Below are 17,283 nucleotides of genomic sequence, written 5' to 3'. Positions count from 1 at the left end.
GCTTTATGCAGTAAGTCCAATAATATGATTTCAAAACAGTTCCTATCACCTTTCAGTTCTGCTTGCATTATCTTTTGCTTATATTCATTCAGAGCGCTGTCTTCAACAAATATTTTTACTTGACAATACTTGTTAAAAATGTGTCTCAATGATTGTTTTGAATATTTTACCAGATTGATTGATTGATTTAATTTTTTTTGGCCACGTCGTGCAGCATGTGGGATCTTAGTTCCCTGACCAGGGCTCGAACCCATGCTCCCAGCAGTGGAGGCATGGAGTGCCAGCCACTGGACTGCCAGGGAATTCCCTATTTTACCAGATTTAGATATGAAAACTATAGATCTTCTCAATTCTTTTTCTTTACAGAATAGGAAATAAATGATTAAGGGTGCGATGAATTGGGAGATTGGGATTGACATATATACACTAATATGTATAAAATAGATAACTAATGAAAACCTGCTGTGTAGCACAGGGAACTCCACTTCGCTATAAGTAGAAACTAACACAACATTGTAAACCAACTATACCCCAATTTTAAAAAAAGATTAATTTTTTTTTTTTAAGTTTTCATTTACTGACTTGAATACACCTGCCAACTAAGTCTCAAGGCTGTTCCCAGAGACAGCTGTGATCTTTCCCCTCAGGTAACTTGGAGATTGTGAATGGTGTCAGAAAACACACTCGAGATGTTGGAGTGACTTTCCCAACTCCAAGTTCCAGCGAGGCTAGAGTAGAAGAGGACAGTGATGTGACTTCTTGGTCAGAAGAAAAAATAGAAGAGAAAAGGCTCCTTACCAATTATCTTGGGGACAAAAGGTTAAGGAAGAACAAGCAGAGCTGCTGTGAAGGTCAGTTTCTAATTCCAGCTTTCTTAGTAGAAAAACTAGTGAATTTCAGGTCTTTTGCAACGATAAGATCCTTTGTTTCTAAATGACTTAATCTTCAAACTACAGTCATCCCTCCCTATCTGCAGGGGATTGGTTCCAGGACCCCTCATGGATACCAAAATCCATGGATGCTCAGATCCTTTATATAAAATGGCATAGTAGTGCCCCCCAAATCCAAGGATTCCACATACACAGATACAAAGGGCTGATTGTAGCTAACACAATTGCAGAGTCATAACTGCAATTAAGTGGACTCCAGGGCATCCTGTTGGCTGCTGACAGCTGAGTCCCTGAGAGCCTAAATTATGCACATGTATCTGATGAGAAAAAATGAAATATCTTTTTTCTTTCTTAAAAATATTTCCTATAGGAGTTTCATGGTTTGTTCCTGTGGAAAATGTGAAGTCTGGTCCTAAGAAGGAAAACATGCCCAAGCTTCATGGCCCTGGTGTCTCCTGGTTTGCACCAATAACCAACACCAGACCTTGGAGGGAGCCACTGCGGGAACAGAACTGGCAGGGACAGCACATGGATAGCCACGGTTCACTAGCAGGCCCAGGCAGAGATCCACTGAAGCCATTTGTGAGAGCAACCCTACAGGTACAATGACATTAAGTTAATTTTAGCCATATGTTTAAGGAGGAAGAGAGGGTGAGATACAGAAGAGTTAAACCTATGACTTAGCCTTCTGAAGTACAGTCATGTGACCCTCGTTTCTAGCACCTCCACAGTTCATCTCTTCTCACACTCATTAATCAAAGGCTGCCTTACTGTTAGCCATTATAAATCGTGCATCACCCTCAGTATCTGTGGGCAAGACAATAGAAGGGAGGATGTTGTGTAGCTGCTCATTGGGTTTATAGATAGATACCTGCACGTGGAGTGCAGTAGTGGCCTGACAGGCCTGATGTTTGTTCCTCCATTTATATAACTCCTATTTCTGCTTAACACAGGGTTGGTTTGTTTGTTTTTTTATAAATTTATTTATTTATTTTATTGGCTGTGTTGGGTCTTTTTTTGCTGTGCGCGGGCTTTCTTTAGTTGCGGTGAGTGGGGGCTACTCTTTGTTGTGGTGCGTGGGCTCCTCATTGCTGTGGCTTCTCTTGTTGAGGAGCACCGGCTCTAGGCGCGTAGGCTTCAGTAGTTGCTGCACATGGGCTCAATAGTTGTGGCTCACGGGCTTAGTTGCTCCGCGGTATGTGGGATCTTCCTGGAACAGGGATCAGACCCATGTCCCCTGCATTGGCAGGCGGATTTTTAACCACTGCGTCACCTAGGAAGCCCAACACAGGGTTTTAAAGGCACCAACTCTCTTCTTTATAAGTACCTGGGGAACTAAAGAAAATATTATTTAATGATGTATTTCTTTGAAGGGAAATTAAGAATAGCACAATGGGCCAAGCTGTATCCCATCAACATTGGGGAGAGTTGTAATTGCCACAATCTTAGTTCTTGACTTATTCCAAAGGCACTTCTTTGATCCCTCTGATGTTCCTACTGGAGTTCTCCCTCTAGATATTTTCTGTAAGTTACAAGCAGACTTTCCAAACCTGTTAGGCAGGTACTGTTTTTCTAGGCCCTTGGAGAAAAGCCTACATCATTAATGTGAGGCTGGGGGCTTTTTCTTTTCCTCAGGAATCACTTCAGCTTCACAGACCTGACTTCATCTCCCGCTCTGGGGAACGGATAAAGCGCCTGAAGTTAATAGTCCAGGAGAGAAAGCTGCAGAACATGTTACAGAGTGAGCGGGAGGCACTGTTCAACACTGTGCGAGAATGGCAGGGCTGCCGGGACCCCATGCACCTGCTCCCTAAGCGAGGTACACTCTGCCTGTTCACTTTCCTGTTACTTGGTAGAGAGAGCAAGGTCTGCTTCATGCAAGGCAGCACTGCCCAGTGCCAGGCCAGTTACAGGTCAGAAAGTGACTTTTTGTTTGTTGAGACTCTAATCTCCTTAGGCAGCAGAACCCGTCCAGTTTAGCTCTCAGCACTTTCATGATCCAAATAAGCCCAGTTACTCTTGCCCTGTCCCTACATCTTAAAAATGAGAGTGTGCAGTGAGAATGGTGTTTGGGTTTGTTTTTGTGTTTGTTCTGGGGGGCCGTGCGGCTTGCGGAATCTTAATTCCCTGACCAGGGATTGAACCCAGGCCCTCGGCAGCTGCAGTGTCCTAACCACTGTACCACCAGGGAATTCCTGAGAATGGTGTTTTTAAAAACCAGCTCTGTCACCATGGGCAAGTTAGTTCCAAAGGTATAATGTTTTAAGGGACTTGGGGCTGATTCCAGGCTTGCTTTCCTCAGAGGGTAGCAATAATAATAAAATACTTATATAGCCCTTATGTTTTGCCCAGACATTGTTCTTGTTTAATGATTACAGTATCTCTCTGAGGTGGATACTATTAATATCCCTGTCTCACAGATGAGAAAACTGGGCCAAAGAGAGATTAAGTACCTTGCCCAAGATTACACACCTGATAAACTGGGCTTTGAACCCTGGTGGGCTGGCACTAGAGTCTGTGCTCCTAACAATTATGCTGGATATAAGATCTCAATAAAATAATGTGTGAAAACTATAAAGTACTACCTAATGCTTGCATCACAGCCTTACCTGTAAACTGCTCAGTGTTTCAGTTCACGCCGTCTAGTCTGTGCCAACGTGTTGTGTCTTCAGGAGCCCAAGGCGGCTATCATAGTCATCATAGTCTAACCCTGGCCTTGGCCTTGGCTGTTGTTCACCACCTGCCACTACCAGCTCAGGGTAGGGGCACAAAGTCCTAGCAGCTCCCTCTCACAGTTCTTGAGCAACACATCCTTCCTTATTAAGACACAGTCCCCTGTTCCTGATCCCCTAATTGTCGGGAACCCCTCAATGGATCCTTTGCCTGGAGTCACAAATGTCCGTTGAATGAGACCAGGTTCAACATAGCAGAGCATAAACTTTATTCATTGATGAAGGTATGGAGAAAGGAGAGCTCATGTTCTAAAGATACTTTCTCCCCAAAGGGAGCAGAGTAAGGGAATTTAAGGGTTAGGAGGTAAAAAGATCATTAGGGCTTGAGGAAAGGGGCAGAGATTTTCAGGGGCAGCCAGGGCACGCACAGTCCTCCTTGGTTCTTTGTACATGATACAGGTTGTGCCTAGCAGAGTACAGATGCGCACTCTGGGCAGAAATCATAGCGTGGTAATGAAACAAAGGTAACTTTTGGACACGTCCAGGTTTCATCCGTGCAGGCTCATTCTTGTGGTCAAGTCCGAACCGGTTTGGGGCAGTGGACCACTGTATATCTCTCAAAGCATGTATCTCTCAAAGTACAGCTGCAAAACATCTCTGCCAAGTGCCAGGTACTTTTGAAACAAACACAAAGATAAATCAGGGCAACTGTCCTTCAGTTCTCAGAGGCTGGTTTGGAAATAGAGATAAAGCAAGTCACAGGTCCTTCAGTTTTTAGGGGCTGGTGTGGGTGACACCGCTGCTACTCAACCATGAAAAGGAATGAAATTTTGCCATTTGCAACAGCATGGATTAACCTGGAGGGTGTTATGCATAGTGAAATAAGATAGAGAAAGACAAATACTGTATTACATCACTTATATGTGGAATCTAAAAAAAAAACAAACTAGTAAATATAACAAAAAACAAATAGACTCACAGATATTGAGAACAAACTAGTGGTTACTAGTGGGGAGAGGGAAGGGGTGAGGGCCAAGGAAGGGGTAGGGGATTCAGAGATAAAATAAATAAGCTACGAGGGTATATTGTACAGCAGAGGGAATATAGCCAATGTTTTATAATAACTATAAATGGAGTATAACCTTTAAATATTGAATCATTATGTTGTACACCTGAAACTTATGTAATATTGTAAATCAACTATACCTAAATTAAAAAAAAAAAAAAGACACAATCTATTAAAAAACCTCTTCTTCTCTTGCTTAGGCTTCCTGACTGCCGAAAAGAAAAAGCCTATTGGAAAGAAGGAAATGATTCAGAGGTCTAAACGGTAAGACCAAAAGAATAAGTGACTGTAAAAGTATAAATCAGGCCACCAAATGGTCAGGAGCTATAGCTTGGCCCCAGAGTAAAGGCATTATGCTGTAATTAAAACATTATGAGAGAGTCTTCCCTGGTGGCGCAGTGGTTAAGAATCCGCCTGCCAGTGCAGGGGACACAGGTTTGAGCCCTGGTCCGGGAAGATCTCACATGCTGCAGAGCAACTAAGCCCATGCACCACAACTACTGAGCCTGCGTTCTAGAGCTCGCGAGCCACAACTACAGAGCCCATGTGCCACAACTTCTGAAGCCCACACACCTAGAGCCTGTGCTCTGCAACAAGAGAAGTCAAGGCAGTGAGAAGCCCGCACACCATAACTAACAGTAGCCCCCGGTTGTCGCAACTAGAGAAAGCCCGTGTGCAGCAACAAAGACCCAACACAGCCAAATAAACAAATAAATAAAGTTATATTTAAAAAAAACATTATGAGAAAATTGGTTATAAAAATAGTTTCTCACGGCACTGAAAAAGAAATGAAGAAATAAAACCTCATGGTATGGATGCTTCATATATAAAAAATACAGAGAATTGCCACTAATTTGCATGCCTTAGTCAGGCTTGTCTTTGTTAGAAACAAATATAAATAAAAAATATTTTGAAATAAAAGTAAGTATTTATCTGGGGCCTTACAGCTAGGCAATCCTTTTTCTAGGAATTGTGTCCAGTACAATGAGAGATAAGGGAATAGTCTCCAAGACACAATAAATTAGGCTTTAAAAAAAAAAATCAAGTTTCAGAAGCATGTGTACACTGCCACCATTTAAAAAGAAAAAGAGTATTTGTGCTTACAGAGACTCATATACTCTCTTACTAGATGCATAGACTGTCTCTGGAAGGATACCCAAAAAACTGGTAGTAGTGGTTGCCTTTGGGAAAAAGAACTGAGTGACTGGGGTACAGAGGTAGGAGAAAGACTAATTTTTTTACCTTTTAAATTTTGTGCCATTGCATTTGTTAGCAATTCATTCATTCATTAGAGATATGCCTATATTGCTCATGAGACTGCCAGTGGAATAACTAAGTTAATGGTTGGTTACCTTTTAGGGATTCATTAGAGTTTTCCTTTAATAAGAACAATTTTATAGTTGGCATACTGCTTGAAAACAATTTATCTTAGGTAATTAAAGCATTCCTCTTGAAATCTTGCTTTACTCTCCATTTAGTAAACTGTTTCCTTATAGGTATTTCAAAGTGGTGCTTTAATCAAGTGGTTCTCAAAGTGTGCTCCATGGACCTCTGGAAGTTGCTGAGACCCTTTCAGGGGATTTGCCAGGTCAAAGAAAATTTCTAAATGATACTAGGACATTATGTATCTTTTTAACTGTATTGACATTTGTACAGATGATGCAAAAGTAATGAGGGGAGGAGTAAAACTGCCAATGCCTTAGCACTATTTGAGACAGTGGCACAAAACTGTGCTAGCCTGGTTGGCATTTTATTCTTCCCAGCCACATGGCAGCGGCATAATGGAAGGACACATGAAGCACTTCTGCTGCAGACCAAGATACGATGATCAGTTCAGGGAAAAGCCTTGGTTTGTGTAGTGAGCTGAACTAGCTGCCTTTTTCATGGAACATAGCTTTTACTTGAAAGAATGACAGATAAACTATTCCAAGTTGGGTTTATGACAGACATTTTCTTGAAAATGAGGAAGTGAATCTGTCACTTCAAGAAAACAGCTGACAGTATTTATTGCCAAAGAGAAAATCTGAGCTTTCAGCAAAGAATAGAATTCTAGAAGTCTTGTGTCTACTTCTGTGAGATGGACTACCTCCCAGTACTTTGACTTTTCTGATGAGATCAGCAGTGACATTAATAATTGTAATATTTTTAATATTATATAAGTAAATATGTCAACATTTAAGCTACCACTTGTCAAGATTTGCTATAGTATCAAGAAAATCAGGGAATTCTCTGTTGGTCCAGTGGTTAAGACTCTGCACTTTCACTGCCAAGGGCATGGGTTAAATCCCTGGTCGGGAAACTAAGATCCTGCTCCCACGAGCCAAGCGGCCAAAAGAAAGAAAATCAGCAATTATCTGAAAAGAATATTAAAATATTATTTTCTTTTCCAGCTACATATATGTGTAAACTGGATTTTTTTCATGAACACTTTAACCAGAACAACGTATAACAACAAACTTAATACAGAAGCAAATATAAGAATCCAGCTGTCTTCTGTTAAACCAGACATTAAAGAGATTTGCAAAATATGTATAACATGCCACTCTGCTTTTTTTTGTTTTGGAAGATATATTTATCTCATACATTAGCATGTAACAGGCTTATTATTTTTTAAAGTAAATTAAGAAATAAGTTTTTTTTTATTGAAGTGTAGTTGACTTACTAGTTTCAGATGTAAAACATAGTGGTTCAATATTTTTATACATTATACTCCATTTAAAATTATTACAAAATAATGGTTATATTCCCCCGTGCTATACAATATATCCTTGTTGCTTATTTTATACATAGTTTGTATCTCCTAATCCTATACCCCTGTTTTGCCCCTCCCCTCTTCACTCTCCCCATTAGTAACCACTAGTTTGTTCTCTGCATCTGTTTTGTTATATACATTTGTTTTATTTTCTAGACTCCACATATAAGTGATTTAATACAGTATTTGTCTTTCTCTGTCTGACTTGTTTCACCAAACATAATACCTTCTAGGTCCATCCATATTGTTGCAAATGGCAGAAATTCATTCTTTTTTGTGGCTGGGTAGTATTCCATTGTATATACATACCACACCTTCTTTATCCATTCATCTGTTGATGGACACTTAGGTTGTGAAATAAGTATTTTTTAAATACTTTTTAAATGTTTTAATTTCTAATATAGTAAGTATCAATAGATAAAATCCACATTCACCAAAATTGCCCTCAATTTTTAGTATAAAGGGGTTGAAAGTCCAAAAGTTTTAAGAATTATTGCTTCATTCTGAATGTCACAAAATTTAATTAAGGGAAATTACACAGTGTTCATTTTGTGGCAGCTAATAACACTCTCACCTCAGCAAGAGGAGTCCTTGCTATAAGGGACTAGGAAGCTTGCCTGTAAAAAGGTAGGGCATCTTCTGTAAGGTATCAGTGCTTTAAAATATAAATATAGTTGTAGCAGTGTGGATTAAGTACCCTCTTCTGGGAAGAGACAGGTTTTAAATTGATACATTCTCATTAGAGTTCTTTTCCATTTTATTTCTGGTATGGCCCCCTTTGAAAGAAGCCATCCACTTCCGTCTGAGAATCATAGAGTTAATTGGGATCTTAAAGATCATCTAGTCTGCCTTTAACTTTTAGGAAACTACAACCCAGAGAGAGAAAGTAGCCCAGTAAGTCCAGAGCTGGGGGTAGAGTCTAGCAGTGGGCTCCCTACCCAGTACTTCTTCAGCTGTATCATATGGAAGATTTGGAGCTCTGGGTCTCTGTGTTACTCATCATCTTTTCTCTTCACCTACCTCTACCAAAGATGTCTAAATGCTTCTGATAAGAAGAAAAGATTTGGAGAAGAGAGAACTTGACTCTTTCAACTTGAAGCATTTCTTCCAACGTGTCCTTCAAGAGAAGTTTTTTCACTAACTTATTAATGCATATATTTGGATATGTGCCAGGCACTGGGCTAGGTATTAGGAATGAAAGATACTTGACTCCAGACCACAAGCAGACAGACAGTTCCAATAATATGTAATAATTGCTTTCAATTATTGTTTGTAACAATTAACAAAATGTTATTTCTGGCTACTCTGGTTAGGCTAACTCCCAGCTTTCCAGCCCTAGAATACAACCTTTACTGGTCCAAGCAGATTTTCTCTTTACATCACATGTTCTCCTTGGGATAACTCTTCTCTTCCAATGGGCTTTGTTGTCCCCTCTCTAACAGTGACTTTTTTCCCAGCTTTACTGTGATATAATTGACATCTAACATTGTGTAAGTTTAAGCTATGTAATGTGATGATTTGATATACATTTATATTGCAAAATGTTTACCACAATATAGTTAGTTGACACATCCTTCACCTCACATAATTACCATTTTATTTTTGTTGTTGTTATAGTGAGAATATTAAAGCTCTATTGTCATAGCAACTTGCAAGCATATAATAGTGTTATTAACTACAGTCATTGTACTGCATATTTGATCTCCAGAACATATTCATCATAAAACTGGAAGTTTATACTCTTTGACCAGCATCCCTCCATTCCCTCATCCCTCAGCTCCTGGCAACCACCATTCTGTTCTCTCTTTCTATGAGTTTGATGTTTTTAGATTCCAGATATAAGTGAGAACATACAGTTTTGTCTTTGATTTATTTCATTTACCACATTGTCCTCAAGGTCCATACATGTTGCTGCAAATGGCAGGATTTTCTTCTTTTTTATGGCTGCGTAATATTCCATTGTATGTATATATATCACATTTTCTTTATCCATTCATCCATCGTTGGACACATAGGTCATTTCCATGTCTTCACTATGGTGAATAGTGCTGCAATGAACATGGGGGTGCAGATATCTTTTTGAGATCATGATTTCATCTCCTGCAGACATGTACCCAGAAGTGGGATTGCTGGATTATATGGCAGTTCTATTTTTAATGTTTTGAGGAACCTCCATACTGTTTTCCATAGTGACTGTACCAGCTTATGTTCCCACCAACAGAGCACATTCTCCTTCTCCTCACCAGCATTTGTTATCTCTTATTTTTTTGATAATAGCCATTCTAACAGATGTGATGTGCTATCTCATTGTGGTTTTCATCAACAGTGACTTTTAAAAATGTATATTTGTTCTTCTTTGGTCTCTTTCCTAACCTCCACTTTTGTGTTCTCAGTTAGTGACTATCTCCACGGTGTCCAAAGTGGAACTCCCCATTTTCCGCTCCCACACTTACTTGGGCCACCCACTCACCCAGCTAGAAAAGCTGGGGAGCTGTTGCCTCCAGCTCTGTGGCCCAGCACTGCACATGCAGCCAGCTGGTGCGTCCTGGAGACCCCTTCATGATTGCTCTGCAACCCATTGTCCTCGCTGCCTTGATGCGGGCTTGGCCTCCTCTCCCAGAGGACTGCTGTTCTCCTACTTCTGCTCTTTATCTTCTCTTATCTTTTCCACAGAGCCCCCTACATCATTATCAATGTTTTTTTTCAGATTATAGAAAACTTTGGAAAATGTAAAAAAAAAAATCAGAAAGAAGAAAATAAATGTCACTCATAATTCTTCCATCTAAACATAACTAACACTAGTCCTGTTTCTATGGCGATTTTGCAGAGACCTGTGTTAACATTCTTCTTTTTCTCCAAATTGTTGATCACACTATGTATACAGGTTTGTAGCCTGCTTTATGTTGTTTAATGTTGTATTGTGAATTATTATTTGAATTATTATTATTATTATTTGAAACATTTTATGCTTTGTGATAATTTTTTTTAATTTACTTATTTTATTTATTGGCTGTATTGGGTCTTCGTTGCTGCACACGGGCTTTCTCTAGTTGCTGCGAGAGGGGGCTACTCTTCATTGTGGTGCACGGGCTCCTCATTGTAGTGGCTTCTCTTGTTGTGGAGCACGGGCTCTAGGCATGTGGCCTTCAGTAGTTGCGGCACATGGGCTCAATAGTTGCAGCTCATGGGCTCTAGAGCACAGGCTCAATAGTTGTGGTGCATGGGCTTAGTTGCTCCGTGGCATGTGGAATCTTCCCAGAGCAGGGCTCGAACCCATGTCCCCTGCATTGGCAGGCAGATTCTTAACCACTGCACCACCTAGGAAGTCCTGTGATAATTTTATTGTATTCCATAATTTAACTGTTCCTTTGTTGGAGATTTAGATTATTTCCAATTAGAGTATACATATCAAATGCATGTTTGATCATGTTCCTCCCTACTTAAGAGCAGTGGCATCCAATCCCTGATAGGACAGAGCCTAAGGTTTTCACATGGCTATGAGACCTTCACCCCACCTGCTCCCCTCTGTTCCCCTACACTCTCCCCTTGAAGCCTTGACTCCATTCTTACCAAAACTCCCTTCTCCCCTCCTCCCCTTTCTGCTAACTATTCTTCAAGACCCACCTCAAGTTGTTTTTTTTTTTCCAGCTCTTTATTGGAGTATAATTGCTTTACACTGTTGTGCCAGTTTCCCCTGTACAGCAAAGTGAATCAGCTGTATTTATACATATATCCCCATATCCCCTCCCTCTTGAGCCTCCCTCCCACCCTCCCCCACCTCAAGTTTAATCTCCTCTCTGGTCTTCTTTGACCTTCAATTAGAGTAATTTCTTTTTCTTTTATATGACTATATAGCATTTTATAGGTATAACCATTATTGTACTTTTCTTTTGCATTATTTTTCATGCTTAAAATTATGGTAGTAATACAAGTCATTATCTTATATTGAAATCATACACTTTTGCATACAGAGTGAAAAGAAATTCATCTCTACCCCTTATTCTACTCCTTTCCCATTAGTAACCACTATTAGCAGGATTTTATTATGTTTTAATTTATCTGTATCCCTTTCCAGATTATGAGCACTGTAAGCCAGGATTCTTTGTGTCCAAGTGTCTAACAGGAAGCTGGGCACACAGCAGGCCTACAGCCTGTCTGAGGGACTGAGTGCCTGGAGAGCAGTAGAGCTTAGGGAGGTGTGGGGAGAAGTGATCACGTGCCTCTGTGGTCAGGAGACCTCACTGCCTTCTGTCTTTCCATCGGTGCCATTTCTAAGGATTTATGAACAGCTTCCAGAAGTACAGAAAAAGAAAGAAGAGGAAAAGAGGAGATCGGAATATAAGTCATACCGTCTGCGAGCCCAGCTGTATAAAAAGGTTAGTCAAAAGTGAGAAAGTAGCACAGACATATATATACTACCAACTGTAAAATAGATAGCCAGTGGGAAGTTGTTGTATAACAAAGGGAGTTCAACTCGAGGATGGAAGATGCCTTAGAGGACTGAGACGGGGAGGGTGGGGGGGACTCGAGGGAGGGTGGGGGGGAGTCAAGGGAGGGAGGGAATATGGGGATATGTGTATAAAAACAGATGATTGAACTTGGTGTACCCCCCAAAAAATAATAAATAAATAAATAAAATTTAAAAAAATAAAGTCAAATAAAAAATAAAAAGGTCAGTCAGTCCTAGAGCAGGATTAATGAGATTTATCAGGGGAAAGAGAAACTGAGAAAAACACATCTGACCTGTTTGAATTAACCACATTTAGAGAGTGAACTTAAGCTCGTAAAGTATTGTACCACTGCTAAAATGTAGAAGATAAAAGCACCTGTAACTAGATTTCAAATCTGAAAATCTAAAAAGGCAAATCTAAAAAAGGCACCTTCCAAGGACTTCCGTGGTGGTCCAGTGGTTAAAGACTCTGTGCTTCCACTGCACGGGGCACAGGTTTAATCCCTGGCTGGGGAACTAAGATCCCACATGCCGCGAGGTGTGGCCAAAAAAATTTTTTTTAATTTTTTTTAAATTGTTAAATAAATAAATAAATAAGGCACCTTCCAGGCATACATTTGGAATGAAACCAAATTTCATACTTAGGTGTCAGTTTAGATGCCATGCTGGAAATGCCCACATCTTTCAGAATTGATGGGTTTTCATTCCAGAGTCCCAAATGATAGTTTTATGCCCCTTATGGGTAAATCATATGCCATTAGGACTTTAATAAATTAGAAAATGTCCAAGTGTAGCAAACAAGTTGGTAGTTTGGGGACTCAGAGCCTTGAAGCCGCCACTTCCTACCGATAGCCCCAGTATAATTGGTGGTGCTGCAAGTCCCAGAACCTCACAGGCCAGGGGACTTGCTACCAATTAATTCCTTGAGAAAGCAGATGGCCTATGCCTGAAGGTCCAGATCCTTCACTGTTCTCATTTCTTTCCCAAACCCCTCACTTCACCTCCAGAGGACTCTGAAAATCAAAAACCAAGAGACAAGTTCATACCAAACTGATGTGGGATTGGAGAGCTGCTTCTAGAGCACACACTGCAGCTCGGGCTGCGCTCCCTCAAGTGGGGAGGCCCCAGGCCCTGCACGGCCTGTCTGGTGTGTCAGCATCACGAGGCCAGGCCTCTCATTGGGCTTGTGTGTTTGTGAATGGATTAGTCTATTAGGGTTATATTGATATTATATTTCTGTGTAGACTATACTAGACTATAGATCATCTTTCCTAAACACTTTGGGAAGTATTTTTTGTATAATTACCATAGTTTCTGTAGCTGGGATAGATAAACAAGATTTGGGGAGAACCACACTGGTCTCTTCAGCAGCATGTCTGGGGTGGGGAGTGGCTGGCTGCCTCTGATGGCAAGAGTATCTGACTTCTTTCCTGCCTTTCTTTTCTTCCACAGAAAGTGACCAATCAACTCTTGGGGAGAAAAGTTCCTTGGGACTGACATAAGAGTATTTTCCTCAGAGCCTTGGAATTATATTTTATCAGCGTGGAGGAGCGCAATCCTTACTTTTTGAGTCTGGTTTAATAAAACTTAACTTGTTGTCCATGTGTAATTTAGAAATTGTAACCTGCTGAAGAGTCTTTGGTAGAATGATGACTAAGATTATTAATGGCTTAGGAGCAATACTTTCTCCACAGTGGCCTTGCCCACAGGGATGTTTGTTACAATGGTATTACCTTAATTCTAGGCAAGAGTAAGTCCCTTTTTTGTATTTGTTTTTATAGAAAATAAATAATTTCTGATTGACTCACAGTAAAGCAAGCAGCAGAGGGTTATTTATTTCCCATCTGGAGAGGGGCAGGGAGCTACGCAGTGTCTCCCCGAGGTGTGTGGGGAACTTCAGTCTAAAAGCACCAATCACGGGAAATGGGCTGCGAGATAAAACGTGGCCTGTCTTTTTTTTCCCCATTCTTTTTATTGATTGATTGATTGATTGATTGATTGGCTTTGTTAGGTCTTCATTGCTGCGCACGGGTATTCTATAGTTGCAGAGAGTGGGGCCTACTCTTCATTGTGGTGCGTGGGCTTCTCATGTGGTGTGGCTTCTCTTGTTGCGAAACTCAGGCTCTAGGTGCGCGGGCTTCAGTCGTTGTGGCGCATAGGTTCTAGGGCATGCAGGCTTCAGTAGTTGTGGCGCACCAGCATAGTTGCTCCGTGGCATGTGGGATCTTCCTGGCCCAGGGATTGAACCCTTGTCCCCTGCACGGGCAGGCGGATTCTTAACCACTGTGAAAATGTGGCCTTTCTTAACAAATGCAGCGCACACAGTGAGAGCCCTTTTGGTGTTGACTTTGTGGAGACAGTGTCTGGTTAGGGTAGCCTCAGGTGGGCCCAGAGACTGAGCAGACACAGGCACCTTGGGTCCAGAGCTACCTCCTAGCCTCATTCCAGCTTCCCTTGGGGCCACTAGCCTTTAGTAGACACAACTCAAGAGGCAACAGAAGCTTGATTTAAATCATGACCTGGTCCTGGCCAATGGGATGTGGGTTGCACCACTTCTAAGTCTAGTCCATGCCAAAATCCCACACTCTGTCCCTGGCTGACTTCATCCCCTTCAGCACTGACCTTGCGGGCCATAGTAGATTGATGGCATCATTGGTCCCAATCCTTCTCACGTGGATTCTTCTCACACTCCTTCTCCATGCCCTTTCCACATGACTTTGCGTTTCATCTCACTGAAGAGGCGGGGTCCCCTGACATGACACCTGGAGACCAAAGGGGCAGCCCAGCCAAGCTCAGCCTAAGCTGCTGACCCACAGACTCACGAGCTAAAAAAAATGTTTATCACTATTTTGTGATTGTTTGTTATGCAACATTCTCATGGCACTAGATAAATGAAACAGTAGCATCCCCAAGAGACAATGGAACAGAGCCACCCCACCACCAACTCCATTGGGTTCCAGTGCAAACAAGTGGTAAGCTTTTACTGTGCCATCACAGTGAGACTTCAGGGCTTGCTTGTTACTGCAGCAGAGCTGATCCCTCCTAACTAATCCACAAGGAAACAGATTACAGGCTCCCTCCCTGCTCCAGTGCCTGAGGGACCTGAGCAGAAGGGAGGCGGTAGGTAAATTGAATGAAAGGTAGAGCAAGTAGCTTATAGCTTATGGAGTAGAAAAACTGGCTGGTGTTCTGGAAGCCGAGGCGCTGGTAAAGGGCCAGGGCAGAGTACTGCAGTATGCTGGTGTTGAGGACCACTTCACTGTAGCCCTGGTCCCGTGCAAACTTGAGGACAGTCCTGACCAGGGCTTTTGCTATCCCCTGACCACGGTGCTCCAGGGCCACACATAGATGAAGTAGCTGCAACTGCTTTTTCTGCAGGGTGGGCTTAACGGGCAGCCCTCCCACCATGCCCACCACCTGCCTCTCAGACTCAGCCACCCAGAAGCAGGAGCCACTCTCACTGAAGTAGGATTTGGTGATGTCAGACATGTCTGTGTGCAAATACATGACTTCAAACTGAGTCCAGAGGTATTTGGCAAGAAACGTCAGGGCAGCAAGGAGGGCAAGGCTGGCCAGGAAGGCCAGGACCCAGGAGCCAGAGACCAAGAATACGGCAAGAGGCCCCCCAAACAAAAGCACAAGGGTTTGGGGCAGCTTCAGGAGGTGGAGGAAGGTGGTGGGAATGTGCTCAGTCATCGCCTTGGAGAACAAGCCCATGACCCCTTCGCGATCATTTTCCTGGTATTCATGGATTTGATAAGGAGCCATGGAAGACTTCTGTGTCTGGCTCTCGAAGTCCAAGAGAGAGCTAGGCATCCTTGTATGCCTTCCCAGCAGCCTTGGGGGGAAGAAAAGAAGCCATGTGAGTGGCTTATCCTCCCACCTCCCAGAACCAGGGACGACCCTGCTCAAGGATGTGTCTTTCTGCTTCTACCCAAGAGGAAGTAGGCCACAACCACTGGGAGAAGGTGTAGAGTCAGAAAGATATGCCTTTGATCCTTGCTCCATGCATGACCTTGGGCATGTTACATAATCTCTAAGAACCTGCCATCTGAAGTTGTTTATAGGATTCAACAAAATAACATACAAATCTCCTGTTATAAAGTACCCTCCCCTCCTCCTCTTTCCCCTTTCCCTGGCGCTTCTCTCAGCTTCTCATTACATTGAGGTGGCACCATGCAGCAGCCAAGCTTGTGTCCCTCTCCCAGGGACCATACCCTGCAGCAATCCTGTGTTTCCAAGTACAAGTTTCAACAAAGGCCGCTTCGCCCTTGTTTGCAAATTTCAGGCTGTTGATGCGGCATAAGAGCCAAACATCAAAAACAGTCCAGCCTTGAGAGCTAGGGGAGGGTCCAGAGCTCCAGGCCACACCTAAGAACACTGTCCTTCCACCCACGTCCCCTCACCTGCTATCACAAGAGCCTTGAGTGTCCAGCGCAGCCTCTGCCTTTAGCCTCCGACTGGCATCGAGGAGAGTCTGTGCAGGGCCTGCTTCACTTCCAGGGACCGGGTCCCGGATGGCACCTCATTGGCTAGCTCCTGGGTATGTGTTAATCATAAATCCCAGGCTCAAATAGCTGGGCTGTGATAGAGGAGGGAGCCCACTCTCCATTCTCTGACACTGGGGAATTAGCCTGGAGTGGGTAACGAAGGGTCTGGGACAGCTCAGGGGTCCTTGCCCTTGTGGACAGCCTACACCCCACACCATGGCAGTTCACCTGGCACTTTGGTGGTCTCTGATGTCCACGCTCGGTCCCTTTGCACAGCTGCTATGACCCTGGGGAATTTGACCCTCACCCTGTGCTCTGTTACCACAGGCCAGAGTCCAAGTCCCCTGACTCAGCACATTGTGTCCTCAGCTGGGTGAGGGCAGCAGGGACCTGGCCATGCAGAGCCTATTGTCCAGGTCAAGAAGTTTGGACTCTATTCCGAGAACACCAGGAGGCCATTGCTATGCTTTTAGCCAGGGAGTAACATAACCAGATGCAGGGCTGGGGTGTGTGGTGTGTGTGTATTACACGTGGGAAATGGACTGGAAGAGCCTGGAGGCCAGTGCAGCAGTCCAGGCAAAAGGGCCTCCAGATACAGATATGCAGGCTGCTCACTGTACAAGAGCACATTGCCAAGGAAGGCTAGTGGGAACTAAAATCCACAAGTCCTGGCACAGAGCAGAGTCTGACCAAAGGAGAAGGCACCTTTTTCTTATTTGCTCCAAGGTGTTGCTGCTCACTGAACTGTGTGTCCAATAAATAGGTTGTGTCTATGTGAAGGGGGTGCCTTGTTCTGTGTTCACAAAGGAGCCATCTAGGCTGGCAGGAGTCCTATGAGAGAAAGCAGTGACTTGGACTAGAGTGGGGCCTTGAGTGTGACCTGGCCCACTTGGAGGTGCATTTTGGGGGCAGAAATGGCAGGAGTTGATGATGGTCTGAGGTCAGAGATGACAGCCAGGTTTC

General features: G+C 42.9%; 2 protein-coding genes across 9 annotated transcripts in view; one reads left to right on the top strand and one right to left on the bottom strand.

Annotated features, from left to right (window-relative positions):
- Window positions 1-13,441, top strand: part of ALMS1 (ALMS1 centrosome and basal body associated protein) — a 186,152-nt gene extending 172,711 nt beyond the window's left edge. The window contains exons 18-23 of one of the 6 annotated variants that reach the window (XM_057740852.1): window positions 648-851; window positions 1,261-1,490; window positions 2,526-2,709; window positions 4,829-4,892; window positions 11,657-11,756; window positions 13,283-13,441. In XM_057740852.1, coding sequence (XP_057596835.1) covers window positions 648-851; window positions 1,261-1,490; window positions 2,526-2,709; window positions 4,829-4,892; window positions 11,657-11,756; window positions 13,283-13,327 — 827 coding nt within the window. In that variant the 3' untranslated portion in view covers window positions 13,328-13,441. Of the gene's footprint in view, window positions 1-647; window positions 852-1,260; window positions 1,491-2,525; window positions 2,710-4,828; window positions 4,893-5,757; window positions 6,756-11,656; window positions 11,757-13,282 lie in introns of those variants that run through there. The other 5 variants (XM_057740851.1, XM_057740857.1, XM_057740853.1 and 2 more) reach the window with 5 other exon arrangements.
- On the bottom strand, window positions 9,398-16,316 carry NAT8 (N-acetyltransferase 8 (putative)). Of its 3 annotated transcripts, none has more exons than XR_009054592.1 (3): window positions 16,237-16,316; window positions 14,453-15,668; window positions 9,398-9,428 (listed from the first exon to the last, which is right to left on the bottom strand). XR_009054592.1 is itself a non-coding variant. In XM_057740858.1 (2 exons), exon 2 carries the CDS (start codon window positions 15,644-15,646, stop codon window positions 14,897-14,899), a length of 750 nt encoding a protein of 249 aa, XP_057596841.1. In that variant the 5' UTR covers window positions 15,647-15,668; window positions 16,237-16,316; the 3' UTR covers window positions 14,319-14,896. The 3 variants fall into 3 exon arrangements, 1 of the variants encoding a protein (XP_057596841.1); XR_009054591.1 differs by lacking the exon at window positions 9,398-9,428 and adding an exon at window positions 13,972-14,086; XM_057740858.1 differs by lacking the exon at window positions 9,398-9,428 and having other exon boundaries at window positions 14,319-15,668.
- Between the last annotated feature and the right edge of the window lie 967 nt (window positions 16,317-17,283).

This window comes from Hippopotamus amphibius, chromosome 7 (genome assembly GCF_030028045.1).
Source record: "Hippopotamus amphibius kiboko isolate mHipAmp2 chromosome 7, mHipAmp2.hap2, whole genome shotgun sequence".
Lineage (NCBI taxonomy): Eukaryota > Metazoa > Chordata > Mammalia > Artiodactyla > Hippopotamidae > Hippopotamus > Hippopotamus amphibius.
This window is presented reverse-complemented; position numbering and strand designations above follow the sequence as displayed.